This window comes from Podarcis filfolensis (assembly GCF_964270895.1).
Source record: "Podarcis filfolensis genome assembly, chromosome: 2".
Taxonomy (NCBI): domain Eukaryota; kingdom Metazoa; phylum Chordata; class Lepidosauria; order Squamata; family Lacertidae; genus Podarcis; species Podarcis filfolensis.
This window is the reverse complement of record NC_139605.1, coordinates 33,403,685-33,422,037: the sequence shown is the minus strand read 5'-3', so window position 1 is coordinate 33,422,037 and position 18,353 is coordinate 33,403,685. Positions and strand designations below refer to the sequence as shown.

At 42.5% G+C, this 18,353-nt stretch overlaps 1 protein-coding gene across 3 annotated transcripts in view; it reads left to right on the top strand.

The window, feature by feature from the left end:
- SUMF1 (sulfatase modifying factor 1) overlaps positions 1-18,353 on the top strand; it is a 74,387-nt gene that overhangs the window by 23,151 nt on the left and 32,883 nt on the right. For 2 of the 3 annotated variants that reach the window (XM_083602183.1, XM_083602182.1), the window contains exons 4-7: positions 5,030-5,112; positions 8,369-8,491; positions 9,782-9,896; positions 13,363-13,476. In XM_083602183.1, the coding sequence (XP_083458309.1) occupies positions 5,030-5,112; positions 8,369-8,491; positions 9,782-9,896; positions 13,363-13,476 (435 nt within the window). The other variant, XM_083602184.1, reaches the window with a different exon arrangement.

Here is an 18,353-nt window from a genome sequence, read left to right as displayed (position 1 = left end):
CAACAGTCTCTCCATTAGTACATTCCATCATCACAAATGTTTCATTGAGAGGAAAGAGGTTTTGAGACCTTTCACAGTAAGCAAAGGCTGTGTGGAACCTGGCCCACAAAAGAATTAAAGATCTTGTTCTGAGACATAACCTGGCTTGTTTGAGTGCAGATTAAAGTGTGCTTTGTTATAAGCTCGATATACACACACTTCTGTCAGCCACAGCCAGCTTGCCCAATGGGCAGGAATGATGGGAATTGGCTGGGCATAACGTTTGGAGGGTGCCACATTGGCTACCCCTGGCTTAGGTGTTTAGGGAATATGCCTCTATTTCATAGAAGAATCATAGAAGAGTAGAGTTGGAAGGAATCCTGGGGGTCATCTAGTCCAACCTCCTACAATACAGGAATCTCAATTAAGGTAAAGGACCCCTGGACGGTTAAGTCCAGTCAAAGGCGACTATGGGGTGCAGCGCTTTTCTCGCTTTTCAGGCCAAGGGAGTTGGCATTTGTCCACAGACAGCTTTCTGGGTCATGTGGCCAGCATGACTGAACCACTTCTGACGCAACGGGACACTGTGACAGAAGCCAGAGTGCACTGAAACGCCGTTTACCTTCCCGCCACAGTGGTACCTATTTATCTACTTGCACTGGTGTGCTTTCAAACTGCTAGGTTGGCAGAACTGGCACAGAGCAACCGGAGCTCACCACCACCACATGGATTCGAACCGCTGACTTTCCGATCAGCAAGCCCAAGAGGCTCAGTGGTTTTAGACCACAGCACCACCTGCATCCCTAGGAATCTCAGTTATAGCATCCATGACAGATGTTATTGTAAGTTGTTTCAAACTGAGCTTAATATTGCATTTTATTGTTGTAGCCCATGCTGAGACAATAGGACAAAGGGTGGGAAGTAAATAAATGGATACGTAATCACACAAACACATACACACCACTGTCTACCCATCATTCCTATTTGGGTGCACTTCTTTTTCCTGGAAGGAGTTTCAAACCCTAAATGAGATTTGGGAGTGGGGGTAAGACACTGAGGAAACAAATTGTGACTTTTCTTCTCCCCGCCCCCCCCCCAAAATTCCCTCTACCCCAAGCGTGTATTGCATTTGGCTTTGAATTGAAGTATTTGGTATGCAGCTGCCAGCTTTAGGCATTATGTAACTTCAGAAAATAAACTGCCTTTACGGAAAAGTGAGATTGCTATGTTTCAACATTTTAAAGGAAGCTTGGCCGTGACCTGATGACTTGGCAAGGCTAATAATGCCTTGTCGACAGAACACAGATTTCTTTGCGAGCGCAGTGATGGAGCTAATCTATGGTCATGATGGTGTGGGTTTTGTAAGCTGATCACATGCACAAGAATGCAAAACGATTGATTGGAGGTTTCTGCCTGTGAAATACATCACACCATATCTCTGCATTTGCAATTATGCAAGCATTTCCCTCCGAGATCTTGAGCCTGTGCTTGTTAATGGATCAGGACTCGGTCACAATCATATGCCAAAACCCGAACAGAGGCAGGGTTTAATTTGAGCCAGGGCAAAGTAGCAGGACCTGTTTCAGTGCCAGGTTTCAGCTGTGGGGTCTACATGAAGGAGTAAGAGAATGCAACTGAGTATGGATAAGTTCCTTTGTCTCACCACTCAGTAGTCACACCCAGTCTCTGAAAATCTGGGGTAAAGAGAGAAGACCACTAAATCAGAAAGCATGACCCTGAGGTAGACCAGAACCCTCCTCTATACTTCGGTATCTACCCTTACTTTCCTTTTGAACTTGGTACCCTGAACCCAAGTGGAGAATCCAAAGCACACGTCAAAACTTATTGCAACCCCATAGCATCTCTGCAAAGCACCATCTGTGCTCCAGTTTCCCTATTAATGCCCTATCACAGAATCCCATCATATGCCTTTCCCCCCAATTCTGGGACCTTGTTCTTTGTGTTTCCCGGCTTCTTTTGTAGTCTTCCACCTATTTCTTTCAAAATTGACGTGCCACTTCTCCCACTGTGCTGTCACCATGTTGCTGTCTGATGCTCCCACTGCTGTTAAAACAGGTTGATGATAAACGCTGGCTCTACTTGGGTCAGAGTGGGTCTGTTGGAAGTCTCTGTTGTAACTGCACATTGATGTCGGTTTTTCCTGGAAAGCTTCTTTCACTGCTAAATCTTGAGAAAGAGCCAGGCTTGGTGGTCTGATTCTCACTTGGGGTATGAGAGATCTTCAGGGCAGGTGTGGTTCTCCAGAGTCTGCATATCAAAAGTGGGTGTAGCCAAAGTGTAATTATGGGAGTGGCAAAAGCTGCAGTTCTGAATGCTGTCTTCCAGAGGTTTCCAATTATTTTAAATAATGTCTTTATCATTCATTCATTATTAAATGTTTTTTATCATGTATTCATTATTAAACAGAGGTTTTCTCCCCATTTTTTTAAATGACAAATTTTGAATGGGGTTTGGGAGTGTCACAAAAAATTTTTTTGGGTCATAGAATCCCAGTAGGGGACCTGCAGAAGCAGTAAGTTTTCTTACAAAATTAAAAACATAATGGCACGTGGTGGGAGACTTGAAGGCCACAAAACCTGGTTTGGCTTCACAGTATCACATGTATCAACCTTTCTCAATCCCCAGATGTTGGACTACAACTTCCATCATCCCTAGCTAGCAGGACCAGAGTCAGGGATGATGGGAGTTGTAGTCCAGCATCTGGAGGCCCAAGGTTGAGAAAGGCTTTTATATTATTGTTATTATTATTATTATTATTATTAGACATTGAGGGGACCAGGCACAAAGTTTGGGGGTTGGGGGGACAGATATAGCCTGTGAGACGTGCGTTAACTACCCCTGCTTTAGAGCCATTGTTAGTCAGCACTAGACTACACAGCCCAGCTCTTAAGTTTATATAAGGCCAGGGTGGGAAACCTGGGGCCCTTCAGATGTTCTCAGATTCCAACTCCCATCAGCCCTTTCTAGAATAGCCAGTGCTCATGGATGTTAGGAGCTGGAGTCTGACAGCACCTGAAGGGCCACAGCTTCCCACCCCTGCCTTAAATGACATCATTCCTGACCCTACAAGACATCATCATATAAACCTACAGGGCCAAGATTTTTGTTATTGCTGCAGGAAAATAAAAAAAAAATCTATCTGCTTATTAACCAGATTGCAATTGTTATTTTGTGACTGAATGATTAGGGCAAATACAGAAAGGGCAACATCCAAAACTACTCAAAAAGTACCAAAGGCAGAAAGTGTTTAGGTGTGGAATACATTATCTTTGGAGCAGAGGATTGCGTCTGTTGATCTATAGAGCCCTTCTACAGAGAGTCAAACACAGTGAAGTCCATGTTTTTCTCTCTAGTCAATACTCCCTACATCTGTGTTTCTGCCCCAACCCTTTCCCTTTCCGACGTATTGCTGCTTCTGTTGTAGAACACATTTCCTTTGATCCGAAGCATGAGAATGCAAGGTATTAGGAAAGCGATTAATCCCCTTAGTTGCAAGAGAAGGATTGTGGTATTAAATGATCTGGGGCTCTTATATCTCTTACCTCATTAGTACAAAGGCTAATTAGATTTATAACAATTAGAAGCTTTACAGCATTCTGAGAATTTTTTGGGAAGGATGTAAGATTTAGGCAGCTCACTCTTATTTTGAACAGAGCAGCTTGAAGCATACTTAGAGAATGCCGGAAAATAATTGACTTAATAGGCACTTGGAAGTTTTCATTCTGAGGTTGCGACATTGTTTCGGCAGAGACACTGTCCTGTGAATTGTGGACGTACCTCACATCGGAACTTGGCTTACCTGCAATGGGTGACTGTCATTTTCTCTTTACAGTGGTACCTCAGGTTATATATGCTTCAGGTTACATACGCTTCAGGTTACGGACTCCGCAAACCCAGAAATAGTGCTTCAGGTTAAGAACTTTGCTTCAGGATGAGAACAGAAATCGTGCTCCGGCGGCGCAGCGGCAGCAGCAGGAGGCCTCATTAGCTAAAGTGGTGCTTCAGGTTAAGAAGAGTTTCAGGTTAAGATCGGACCTCCGGAACGAATTAAGTACTTAACCTGAGGTACCACTGTATTGCAGTGCAGAGTATGAATTGGATCTCATCACAGCATCCCCACATGTAAAAAAGCATGGATAGCCAATGTGGAATTTTCTAGGTGTTGTTAGAAAACAACTCCCATCACCCCCTGCCATTTGTGCACCTGCACTTTTCAAATTTTATTTAAGGAAAAGCAAGATCTTGAGTAGCATAGGTTGAGTAGCAACAAGAAGCCCAGCAACCAGGGAGTTAACATGCTCCCTCCCCCTGTTTCTGCTTTCTTCTCAGTTTTAGAAACATAATACGGGCAAAAGCAATAGAGATTAAAGCTCTAATCCTTGTTGATGACTGAAAAACCTGAAGCTTTTACAATGGTGGAATACCTAAAACTTTAAACTGGGACGTTGTGATGTTTACACACAAGTTGGGGGCGGGGAAGGTTAGTAAGAAATCCCTAGGCAGGGCTTTATGGATATTCTGAGCCCTTGCAACTGGAATTAGGTTGGATGACGTATACTCAGCCATGTTCTTGGGACTGCTGCTGGAAGCGTTCCAAATGGGAGAAAACGTTCGTGGTGTAGCATGTCAGACAGAGGAAGGCGGAAAAGAAACCCAAAGGTGATCAACGGAATAGGATAATGGAACATAGGAAGCTGTTTTATGCGAGGCCACGCAATAGTCTAACATCAAAGTACGGTTTTATGATCCTGGCTTGTTCCAAAGCTAGTAACCATAGTTTCCTTGTTTGGACGAAACAGGAAACTATGGTTAATTAGAGACTTCCTGGACAAATCACAGCTTCCACAAAGTAATTGTGCTTACTCGAAAGTTGTTTCATGTACACTTATCTGAAACGGACCATTAACTGCCACTAAGTTAAAAATGTGCACCAGTCATTTCCTACCCCTCTTTTTACTGCCAATGATAACTTCCTTATTGAATGACCTCTGATAGGCTGCCAACACTTTCTTTGCCTGTTTTGTTTTAGGTGGCCGTTGCTCCTTGGTGGCTGCCTGTTAAAGGAGCTAACTGGAAGCACCCTGAGGGTCCCGATTCTAATATCTCAAACAGGTGAGCCTCAGATAGGTATTGGGTTTCAGCTGCGGTATTTAAGGCTGCTTCTCACTGGATATTTTGAATTAAGGATTACATTTCAGCAATTATGAAAGCCACATTATTTCTAATGCAGCTTTTAAAAGAGAGGTAGAGGGCTTTGCTCTGTCCTTTAAAAGGAAGAGCAGCAGTTTTTGAAAGCCATTTGTACCCATAATTGATGTAGGGTGCATATACTTTGCTCATCGACATCTGTGCCCAGATACTGAACACTTAGTGAGAAAGGGCCCTTAAGTACATCATCTTCCTGTGAGTAATGTGATCCCTAGGGTATTTGGTTTCCTGCTATTTGACCTATCAATTTCCTTTCAGGTTTCCATGTTTTCTTCCATTTTCCTCCCGTGAACATTGGTAGAAGCGTTTTTTTGCTTAAAAAAAAACAAATAATAATAATAAACATAAACAAAACATTTCATTGTATGTTATTAAGACCTTCTTTGAAAAATGGCACCATGGTGCCATGGCTAGTGAACAGCATTAACCTATTGATACGCATTGCTTTATAGATGCACAAGGCAAGGAATTATGAGTACCATAGGATCTGTGAACCTATTTTCTGTTTATAGCCTTCTCATGTTCTTTACAGAGTATTTCAAGAGGACATGCAGGGTTTCTTTTCATTTCCCCCCAATAAAGCTACCATGTTGTACCAGGGAGCACTGTAATATGGTGAAGTATTCTGGTGTGCTATAAAAACAGCAGACCATGGGCTTTCCAGACCTTCTGGACCACAATTCCCATCAGCCCTGGTGTGATGGTTGGGGCTGATGAGATTTGTAGCCAGAAACATCTGGAGAATGCCAAACTGGGAAAGGCTGCAAAAAATACCGGTACTTAAAAATGCATACAACTTCAGATAAAAACAGGACATTTAAAAACAAACCGTAAGAGAAACTTTTATATTCTGATTTTATTCTGTGAACCTGAGACCTGCTGGTATAGGGCGGTATATAAATTCATTCAATCAATAAAATAAAATAAAATAAAAAGGCCACTCCTAATCCCCAGCACCAAGAACACATATTTGAGATTTTTTTGGGCTGTTTGTAGAATATGTTAAAAGTTGTGTCACAGCTGTTTGGGTTCTTCATATTTGCTACTTTGAATGGTCTGCTTTTGCTCTATTATCTGAAGTTGTATGTATTTTTATATTAGTTTTTGCTTGTCAATTTTAATGTGAGCTGTTAAGCTGCCTCACAGGTACATTTTCTGTTAGACTATTTTATTAGGTTAAATCAAGTATGTAACGAATCTCATTTATATTGTCAAAATACAAAAAGCCAAGGGAGCTGGAAGTGGCTTCTGCAAGGCAGGAGAAGAGGGATGGAAGAGCAGAAAATGACCTAAAAGGCCTCAAACATTCATGGAAAGCTTTGTTCTACTTCATTTATTATCAAAATTTATGCCTTCCCTCCTCGCTGCACCCCTTTCCATTATTATTATGTGTAACCACAATGTGCACCCTTTATTTTTCTTACCTTAATCGCTTTGCGGAATGCTACAACAAATGAAGTGGCCTTGAGTCTGTCATTAGCATGCATTAATCAGATTCTCCCCCTCAGGGCTGGCAAAACTTGGCGTATTCTTCAAATCCTTTAAGACAAGAACCACATCACTGTAATATCATCTGATGCTTGCTCCTCAGGACAATTCCGTCACTTGCTCTCCGATGGGACAGAATGAGAATGAACTGACATCAAAAATAGTTACACCAGTTGCCAGGAGATAATTAATTAAAAAAAAAAAGAGGTCAAAATTAGTGCTAAATAACAGTTCTAGAAAGCTGCTCCCTTTCTTCCTACTGCATTCTGGAAGTTTGTCATCCTGACCTAGGACAGGTCAAAGGCATGCTATTCCAGAATAGTATTCTATAATAAGAAGGCAGTGTAAGACACTTTCTTATTATAGAGCAGTATTCTATGATACTTTCCTTTGTAGGTTTTATAAAAACCTGAAAAAAGAAGAAGCCAAATACAGATGAATAAAATGGGTTGCTGAATTTGTGACGTGTAGAGAGTGTTGTTTGCTAAGGGAGATTCAGACAAACTGTTTCGGCAAGATCATTATCTTATTGGGACTGCAGGAGTGAAAGCTCACAACATGTAGTCTGCATGTGAGGGAGGTGTGTGTGTGTGTGCGTTGGAGAAGGGAGAATCAGAGGGGAGAGATGAGTGAGCATTGCTAAATGCACTTTGGTTACTGTTGGTTGGTCCTGTGGCATGCGCACACGTCATTGCTCTCTGTGAATCAAGTTAGCGGTGCAACTCTCTGGCTTGGATTGGACGTAATGTTCCTGCTTTTCTTCTTGAAGAAAACAAAATGTATTAAGCTAGAAGTGGGTGTCAGAATGCCGCACATACTCCCTCTGCCCCCTCTGTGGTTTAATGTCTGTTTACTAAACCAGGATCTCAAACCACAATTTGACCATTGCTAAACAGGACTAAACAGGATATTATTAAACCACAAATCTCCATTTCGGACATCATGTAGAGCTGCAGATCAACCAGATTTGGGCCAACGTGAGAGCACAAATGAAGGAAGTCAGATGAGGGATGACAGGGGGAGTGTGCACTTCTATTTCCTGGCTTAATTAACTATGGTTTTATTAAGCTAGGTATATTCAACCCAAAATAAATTTTTCAATATCCCATTCTTTTTTCTTTTTTTTAAGCAACTTTGGATAATGATGAGCATTCAACAAAGATTGCTTAGAACTCATCAGAGTATTGTTTGCCATATCGTTTTAGACATTCTGTTGTGCACACAAAATGAAAGTGGTTCCCAAAGGTCTGAATAACACTTCAAAAAAGTGCCACATATTGATCTTTAGGTACCTGATCTCCTTTGTATTTGAGTGACTCCGCTTTGCTCATATATACGCAAAAATCAGTTTTGTTACTTCCCTTGCCATTTCCACCTTCCACGCTTTTCTGAGCCATTGCTTCACTTTCTTTTTTCCTCCAGTCATCTTTGTATGTTCGTGTTGTGTTCTGTCGTTCTACCCACTTGAGCCTAATAAGGGGAAATACTAGCAATAGGCAGGTTGCATTTGTTTAATATGCTTCGGTGGGCTTGTACATTTTTGTGTCAAGCAGTTCCATGGTTTGGTGTGACGTTCTTAGTGTTTCACCGTGTAGGACCTGTGCTGAGGTTAGTTAGCCCCTCTGATGCCCTTGACCACACCATTTTGTTTTTTGTTTTATTTGTCTTTCAGGATGGATCATCCAGTTCTTCATGTTTCTTGGAATGACGCTGTGGCATTTTGCAGTTGGGCAGGAAAACGACTACCAACGGAGGCTGAATGGGAATATAGCTGTCGAGGGGGCCTTGAGAATAGGTTCTTTACTTTTGATCCTTTCCTTTTTGCAAGTGGAAGCAAAAACAACAAAGAAAGCCCTTTCCTATACAGTAGTACCTCGGGTTACATACGCTTCAGGTTACAGACTCAGAAATATTACCTCAGGTTAAGAACTTTGCTTCAGGATGAGAACAGAAATCATGCAGCAGCGGCGCAGCGGCAGCAGGAGGCCCCATTAGCTAAAGTGGTGCTTCAGGTTAAGAACAGTTTCAGGTTAAGAACGGACCTCCAGAACGAATTAAGTACGTAACCAGAGATACCACTGTATATGCTTCCCTAAGTTGATCCTATATATTCCCCTCGGATTTTAAGTCTTGCTAGTCTCACCTTCCAAATAGACAACATGCAGCCCCCTAATAACTTAAATTGTTTAAGTTTAAATATGAGTCCTACAAATCTTGTAACTAACAAAGACTCCCCCTACCCATCACCTTGTGATAAGGGACTTTTTATTATTCTAGCTGCTGGAAAACCTGGATGGGGAGAAGTAGTTGCCATACTAGAAATGGCCTATTCTATTTGATGGTAAACAGCTATATGCAGAAGCATCATCATAATAGAATTTTAATAAATACACATGGGGATCTGTGAAAAGGTGGGAGGAAAGGAATTGGATTGGATTGTCATTCAAGGCCCAGTCCCTTCCCATATTCCTTTAAACTGTGAAGGGACTTCCTCATACATGCTTTAACATTTCCTAATGCCAGGGAGTGGTTAAATTCTGCCGTTTATGTTGCACGGTGGAAATTGTGACCCACAAGGCATGATGTATAAATCTCCAAATTTAATCCCATTATTGCTTCTGTTTCTTAAAGCCATTTTGTGTTTAAATCAGAAGGATAATACAGTGTCCCCTTTTTGTAAACAAGAGCGCAGCCTTAATCTCCTGTTCATATGACTTACATTCTGCTTTGTATATCCTGTTCATCTGGACCCCCAGGATGTTAACTATGTGAGAGTTCCAGATTCCCAGTTCTTGTTCCTTTTCAGAGATACGTTTTGGGCAATAGGATCAACAGTGTTGCTTTTTGATATGTTAAAATGTTGACCTGCAAAAACTGTCACATAGGTAGAAAATGTTGGGTACATGTTTTTGACCTACTTCTTATGGATTAAAAACACTTATCTCTGTGCGTCATTGGGAGCTATAAAACTATCATTGAAATTCATAGCCACTCTTTTCTCTCATTTTTGAACCTTCTCTCATCTCCAAGCCAGAAGCAGCCTACTGTTGCCCTGAATAACACTTGCCTGTGCTTTTTCCAACAGACTTTTCCCCTGGGGAAACAAGCTTCACCCAAGTGGTCGGCACTATGCTAATATCTGGCAGGGAGAATTCCCTACAAGCAACACTGGGGAAGATGGATACCAGGGAACTGCACCCGTAAGTGTGGTGGATGAAATAAACTGGAAGCATCAGTGCAAAGGTGTATAAACTTGGGAGATCATGGGAAACATAAATCAATTTCAGGCAAAGGCACAGAGTGCAATTTGGCCCTTTTCTCTCTTTTGCTGCTGAAAAGCTGAGGAACAAATTCTTTCCCATGACATCTATCCCACCTGAAAATGGGGAAAAGTCACTTTGTAGTGACTTTTCCATTTAAAAAATGGCCACATAACCACACTAATCCTTAGTGTGAATGCGGGAAGAGACAAAACCGGAACAAGATGAGAAGCAGGAAGTTGGTAGTCCCTTCCCTTCCCTTCCCTTCCCTTCCCTTACCTTACCTTACCTTACCTTACCTTACCTTCCTTTTAGTGTAGAAAAGGCATGTATTCAAGATGTAGGCCACTTGGCTCTATGAACTGATGACTGAAGCCTCATTCCTATTACATTGCAAATGAAGTTACTAACCGGTTTGTTGATGAGAAACATCGGGCTGTCTGCTTGCCCTATGCAGGGTGTCATTTTTCTTGCTACAAATCATTCCCTGGTCACAAATGTCAGGATCAGCAAGTAGACGATTGACAACTTAACAATTGTTCTTGTAAATGCAATGAGAACAAGTTGTTTCAATCTGTGATGGTGATTTATGCCCATTGTCGCTTAGTAAGAAAAAATGTCAAGGATTTTGTAATTCGATTGTTTTGCTCTTACATTGCCAAACCCACGCCTAGACATCAGTCCGCACCTGAATGGTGTCCTTGTTCATGACCCTGCATATTTCCTTTCTGCTTTTCTGCTGCTAACCTTCTGCCAAGGCCCAATCTGGAAATGTTGGTTTTTAGATACGCAGTTGGCAGGAAAGCAGGTAGACAGCCTGGAACTGGTGCAGTGATTGGACCAAGATTGGCTCTCATGCTTTCATTTGATGGCAGTGAGGCTGGCTCAGGATCCAGCAGATCCCAGGCTGGTTCAGTCCACGTTTAGGTCTTTCCTCTCACTGCGATATCTGGTTTTCAGTATCACAATATATCACCAGCTAAACATCACAATATACTGATATATCAAGGTATCTGAAATAAGATGAAACTTTGTAGAGGCGAACATGGTAATGTCCTGGGAACTCCTCCTAAGTTACGCGTCTAAATCACCACACACAGATGAAATCATCACCTTCATCAGCAGGCAAGCCAAAATGCATCCAAACAGGATTTGGGTTTGGGGCTTGGACCAAATATATATTCAGGTCCAGGACAATCCAGAATACAGTGGTGAGTCATAGTGAATGCAAATAATCTGGGAAAATATTGAACAACAGCAAAAATCTAAATTTGATGTATATAATTATATGAAAATTAACTCAACGATCGTATGCTTCAACTAAACCATTAAAGATTTATGGATAATATATTAATGTTCTTTGCAGTTTCAGGGGCAAATTTAAAATTTACAGAAGTAGTAGATTTAGTAAAAATATTACTTTAACATGAATATGATTTTCTACTAATTTAAGAGTAATTTCAGTGATTTACTAGCGTCTCCTTCCCCACTCAGAGGGTGAACTGCAGTTCTACGCATGAGTAAGCCCCACTCAGCTCAACTAAACTTACTTCTACTTTCCTGGGAGTAAGCCCCATTCAATTCAGTAGAGCTTGCTTCTGAGCAGACACACATTTACTTGCACTGCTTAAAGATAAACACCCACCCTCCCCATCATTCTCACCTCACAACAACCTTCCAATCTCCCATTTCAGCACAAGGCAGCAACTGTTAAATCTTGCCTCCTCCATTCCCCCCACCCACAGAGGGCCCCCCCAAAGCCCCATCCCACCAATCTCTCTCTTTTTATCAAAGGAAAGGAGGAAGGGCAAGCAAGCAATGAGATAATATTTTTGTTAACTTCCTTTTTTATATGAGGGAAGCTATTTAAGGCGAACCAACAATGTCTTACACAGCAGCTTGGTTTTTTGTTCTTGCTTTTACACGGGGGAAAGCGGCTCCATCAAAGCCTCTGATGGTAGTAAAAGGCTTCAGGGAGGGCAGAGAAAGGCTTCTCTCTCACTCTCGCACACATAGACAGAAGGGGAGAAGGGAATATACAGAGCCTTAAATAACAGGGCAACTTGGTTTCTTGTCCTTTTACACAGGAGTGGTGGGAAGGGGCAGGAAAGGCATCAGGGAGGGGAGACGCTTAGCACATGCACTCACACACGAACACAGGCAGAAGGGGAGACGGGAGTAAAGAAAAAGAGTTAAGTAACAGGGCAAGAAGGACGCGGGTGGCGCTGTGGGTTAAACCACAGAGCCTAGGATTTGCCGATCAGAAGGTCGGCGGTTCGAATCCCCACGATGGGGTGAGCTCCCGTCGCTCGGTCCCTGCTCCTGCCCACCTAGCAGTTCGAAAGCACATCAAAGTGCAAGTAGATAAATAGGTACTGCTCGGGCAGGAAGGTAAATGGCATCTCCGTACGCTGCTCTGGTTCACCAGAAGCGGGTTAGTCATGCTGGCCACATGACCTGGAAGCTGTACACCGGCTCCCTTGGCCAATAAAGCGAGATGAGCTCCGCAACCCCAGAGTTGGACACGACTGGACCTAATGGTCAGGGTTCCCTTTACCTATAACAGGGCAATGTTTTTTGTTTTTACTCTGAAGAAAGCAACCCCAGTTTCTTCTTTCACGGGGGTAAGGAAGAGGCAAAGGCTCAGACCAGCATCTTTGTAAACCATACCTACAGACCTGTCACGCAGGCTACTAGCCTGCTGCACCAGGGCTTGCTGCAAAATCGAAAGAAGTATATTGTGAGGGTGGATAAGTTCTGCTGCTGGCTGGCTGCTGCTTTCCCAGCTCCTTTCATAATCATCACGTGCTTTTGCAGAGGCAGCGGAGCTGAGCTGGGGCTCATTGCAGAATCGAAAAGTGACGGCTGCCATGCCTGCTCTTGTGAGTCGCTCGCTGCAGGAGGCAGAGGAAGCACTAAGAAGCACTGGCCGGCTGTACAGTTTTTCTCAAAATTGCACTGTTTGCCAGATAATATTTTATGAAACCGTTATCGTGCTGTGGACTGCATAACCGATTTTGAACGATATATTGAAAAATTGCCCAGGTCTAGAGGAGAGATTGCCCACACATTTGGCAAGTAGAAGAGAGAGTTCTGCACCAGCAGAGTGCCACTGGTGCCACTGGGCAGGCAGCAACCGATAAGATGCCAGTAAAGCCCAGTAGGGCTAGCTGGAGGGACAGCTTTCCCCAGTCACCCCACCTTGCCCAGCGGATGGTGGGTTTGGATAGCTCTGCCCATTAATGACCAGTGCCATATATACAGAAAGGTGAAATGGCCAGTGAGCTTCTGGATCTGGGGAGAAATAAAATGAAAGGTGGAAAATAAAAACAACAATATTGTATTGGCTTGTGTACCTCTCAGTTCTCCAATACCCTTTGTTCTTTTTCTTTTCTTTTCTTGGCAGGTAACATCATTCCCTCCTAATGGTTATGGCTTGTACAACATTGTGGGAAATGCCTGGGAGTGGACCTCGGATTGGTGGGGTGTTAGGCATTCTGCAGATGAAACATACAATCCGGTGAGCATTTTGTTACTGATAAGCATATCAGAAGGCACTCATCTGTTGCTTTGCTCCTTTTCTGATTATATCTCTGCATGTGACAGTGCAGGTCCTGCTCCGGTGTAAAGCCTTGTAAAACAGTGCTGGATTGTAAACAGACACGTGCCATGTAACAGTTCCATGTCTGTAACTAAAGGTGGAATGGAAAATTCCCAACAGGTTGCACCTAATACAATGGCTGTGTCTACACTAGGAGCCCCAGGATCTTTTCCACAGCCACCCAGTCCATATGTAATTTGCTTTGGGACCCAACTCAAGGTGCTAGAATTGACCTTTAAAGCCTTTTATTAATTTACATTCGTAGCCCTGAGGTTGTGGAATGGTTTACCAAAAGGAGGCTCACTTCCCTCTTATTTTTTAGAAACCTGCTGCAGTCAAATAACAATCATACATGTGCCTTCTTTTTAAAGATTGTGCGCGCGCGCACACACACACACACATACACACACACAAACACCCCTTTATCACTTGTCTGTCTGCTTTTATGTTTGAGTTGGCACAAAACGGGTCTGTTGAATTGTCCTATCTTTGCAGCCTTAGGTTTGAGTGTCTCTAGGTGATTTCTTTTCAGTGAGACAGATTGTTAGCCTAATACTCTGATTGACAATCTCAGCCAGCATGGCCAATGGTCATAGGTGATGGGTGGGAGGTGTCGTTTCTAAGGCAGTGGTGGGGAACCTGTGGTCCTCAAAAGGTTGTTTGAGAACCACAGGTTCCCCATCACTGCCTTAGAAAATGAGTCAGCACCCATCAGTTAAAGACCAGTGGTACCACAGATAGTGAGAAAAGGACCAGGGAAACAAGCATTCAGATCCTTGCCCACCTGCATGCTGGACTGGATGACCTTGGCATACATTTCATTGTCTCTGTCTCTCTCTCTCTGCCTAATCTACCTTCTATGGTGGTTTTGAGGACAAAGGGCACTTTTTGTATGCTTAGTTATAAGCAGCTTCACAAACCTTGGATGGGAAATGTGGTATAAATACCAGCCTGCTGTCTGTACTCCTGCATGAAATCTCTGACGGAATTAAAATTTGACAGATGACTATCTAGGGTGTAAAGCTTTCAGCAGTGAAGGTGTTGGAAAAACTGTTCCGAGTGCAGCACATCCTTGTCATGTTTCACCTCTAGAGATTATGGTGTGTTAAGAAGTCAGCAGGCTCAAATATAGCTGCATAGAAGGTCACACAGGGACTCCTATACATCTGGAGTGGGTAGCCTTTTTCAACCTCAAGGCCACATTCTTTGCTGGGCAAGTTTCCCAGGGCCACATGCCAATGGTGGGTAGCAAGGGCAAACCAGGAGGGCAGGGAAGTGTCTACACAAACCCACATCTGTATTGAGCAAAAGTAGCCAAGGTGTTGCCATCCAAATATTGTTGGACTACAACTATGGACTACAGCTGTGCTGGCTGAGGCTGATAGGAGTTGGAGTCCAACAAAATCTAGGGGGTACCACCTTGGCAGCCCCCGATGTAGAGAGTCTCCCATTCTTCCTTTGTACTGTTTTGTTTGATATGCAGACATTGGATTGAAATATATATGCAGGCTCATATTATTCAACATGGCTGTTGCATTAGACGCCTATCTTTGTTGTTGATACACCCGTGTCCTATTAATGCTATGGAATTCTCTGAAAGAAGCACCATTTTTGAATACTTTTGAAGATCCTCATCACCTCAACTTGGGTTTGTGGCTGCTTTACCTCCCTGCAGCTCTGAGCTGCATTGTTTGCCTGAGCCCAGTGTTGGGGTGGAACACCAGCGGAGCAGTAGCTAGGAAAGCAGGTGGCCTCCAAACGTGGATTCCCATCAGCCCTCCTCCAGCATGGCCAGTGGTCAAGGATGATAGGATTTGTAGTCTACCAACATTTGAAGGGCACCCCACCTTGGCTAGTCCTGCAGTAAAGAGTGGATGTGGCAGCTGTCTGGGTTTATTTCCTTCTTGCAAAGGTGTTACACTGCAGAGATGTTTTCCAAAGTGAATGATAGTCCAGCCTGGAGACAAAGCAGAGAACAAGCATCTGTAGAAGCATCCAAGGGGAAAAGAATGTTGAAACAGCTGTATAGAACACATCCCTTATTCCTGATGTGTTTCAGAGTCAACTCTCTTTTCTCCCCCAGGGTTAAGGTTTTAACAAGTTCACTCATGAAAACAGTCTAAATCCCCACAGACAGGAGCCTTATATGCTTGTTTGAATTTGAGGCAGTTAGAATCTGCTTATCTCTGAAAATATATCTGAAGTTGCCAGCCTGTTTCATTTATCTGCTTAAGAGCGGTTTTGAAGAAATTTGCAGATTCTAGACACGTTGACTTAACCAAACATAAAAAAATGAAAACTTTGGGCTGTGTGAGATGGACTAGCTGATTTTCCAGTTATCTCTCATGAGTGAATTTTTCATTTGTCAAGAGCTGCTCTGGAAACACATTGGGGATGGAGGGCGGCATCCCTCCTCACCCTTCCTGTCATGGGGGGGTCTGTCTGTCCTTGGGGTTTTTGTTTCCTCTGAGGGTGAGTTTTAAAAACTCTACATTGCCCTCATGCCCTGCACATAGTCTTCCCAAGAGCCATCTGGTTGGCCTCTGTGGGAAACAGGATGCAAAATTAGATAGGCTTTATCTAGCTGAGCTGGTGCTCAAAATGGGCTTTTTCTTGCAAAGGAACAGGAGCCTGTCGTGCCATGTTCCTCTTCAACGTGTGAAGATTCTGCAGATCTGCTAACTTGGAACAGGAACTTTTAATTAGCCACTGATTCGGAAAGCGCAAGCAAAGCTTGATGCTCAGACCTACAAAACACTATTGCCGTAAAGTAGTAAACACAAATTCTCCGGGTGGCCTAAATAATCAAGAATTCTTCATTACTCTAATTAAGATTTCCATCAGGCCGCTTCTTTGTTTTTGTAAGGCTTTCTGTTTTCATGCTGAGGTCAAGGCATCAGAGCTTGAGGAATGGAAGAAGTTGGGCTCTTGAGCACCATCTTGAACAGTAGCTTTTTCTGTCTTTTTTCTCTTTTCATTTTGGTGCAAGACCAGGAGCACACAGCTGTGTAAATACAGGAATATCTTTCCAAATTTAATGCACATCTCCCACTTTCAAAGACTTTCTTCTTTTTATTTTTCTTCCTAACATCCCCCTTGTGATTCCTTCTGCTTCCCACCACCACCCCATGCTGGTTTTCTCCTCATGACACTAGGCCAGTAGGCAGCCCTGGAGTATGGTATTAGAGCAAGGCCTAGGATTAGGGCCTTTGGCTAGAGCAACATCTCTCTCACTTTCTGCTGTGGAGGAGATTTGCATACTTATTTTTATTTTTTTTGTCCAAGTTATCAGTTTAGGACAGGTTGAAGGAGCCAATTATGTTTAGCCTTGAAGAGATTACTATTAATGAGAGATAAGATAGTTGTTGTCAAATACTGAGCTGTGACCTAGATGATGCAGCAAATTATGTTTTCTGCTGCTCTAGAGGGTAGGACCCTGAATAAATGAGTTCACATGATGAGAAAGGATAACTTTTGACTGAACATTTGGAACAACTCTTAATGGCACAAGCTGCTTGGCAATGACGCAGACTGCCTCAGAAGGTGGTGCAATCTTCTTTGTTTCAGTTAGTTTTTCAAGTAGAGGCTGAATGGCCACCTATGAGAGATTCCATAGTCTCCTCCTCCTCCTCCTCCTCCTCTTCTTCAGCAATCACTCATAGCCGAGTAAGATTGTCTTCCATAAACATGGTTTTAACAATGAGTCCGTAAGTGACTGCAGAGGCCAATTCTGTTTTTTTTTATAAGATATTTATTAAGATTTTTTAAAGTATTACAATAAAAATGAAAAAAATAACAAAAATACAAAATAAAAATAGTTAAAAACACACAGATTTTCCATTGCTTATTTTCCTTTAGCTTGTTTCCCGGACCTCCTCATACCTCCCTTTTTTGTATTCCACTTCAAATTGTTGGTTCAGCAAATCCTTACCATTAGATTTTTACCTATTTATAACCCTTTTTTCATATTCTCTTAAAGCATTACAGCTGGAAACCACTTAATTTCTATCCAACATCATTCTAACTTTCATTAATTTTACAATATTTCTGTAGATAGTCTTTGAATTTCTTCCAATCTTCTTCCACCGACACTTCTCCCTGGTCTCGGATTCTGCTAGTCATTTCTGCCAATCCCATATAGTCCATCACCTTCGTCTGCCATTCTTCCAAAGTGGGTAGATCTTGTGTCTTCCAATACTTTGCAATGAGTATTCTTGCTGCTGTTGTAGCGTACATAAAAAAAGTTCTGTCCTTCTTTGGCACCAATTGGCCGACAGTGCCCAGAAGAAAGGCCTCTGGTTTCTTCAGGAAGGTATATTTAAATACCTTTTTCATTTCATTATAGATCATTTCCCAGAAAGCCTTAATCCTTGGGCACGTCCACCAAAGGTGAAAGAATGTACCTTCAGTTTCTTTACATTTCCAACATTTATTATCGGGCAAATGATAGATTTTTGCAAGCTTGACTGGGGTCCTGTACGACCTATATATCACCTTCATAATATTCTCTCTTAAGGCATTGCATGCCGTAAACTTCATACCTGTGGTCCATAACTGTTCCCAGTCAGCAAACATAATGTTATGTCCAACATCTTGTGCCCATTTAATCATAGCAGATTTCACCGTTTCATCCTGAGTATTCCATTTCAACAGCAAGTTATACATCTTTGACAAAATCTTAGTTTTGGGTTCTAACAGTTCTGTTTCTAATTTTGATTTTTCCACCTGGAAGCCAATTTTCTTGTCCAAATTATATGCCTCCATTATCTGATAATAATGAAGCCAATCTCGCACTT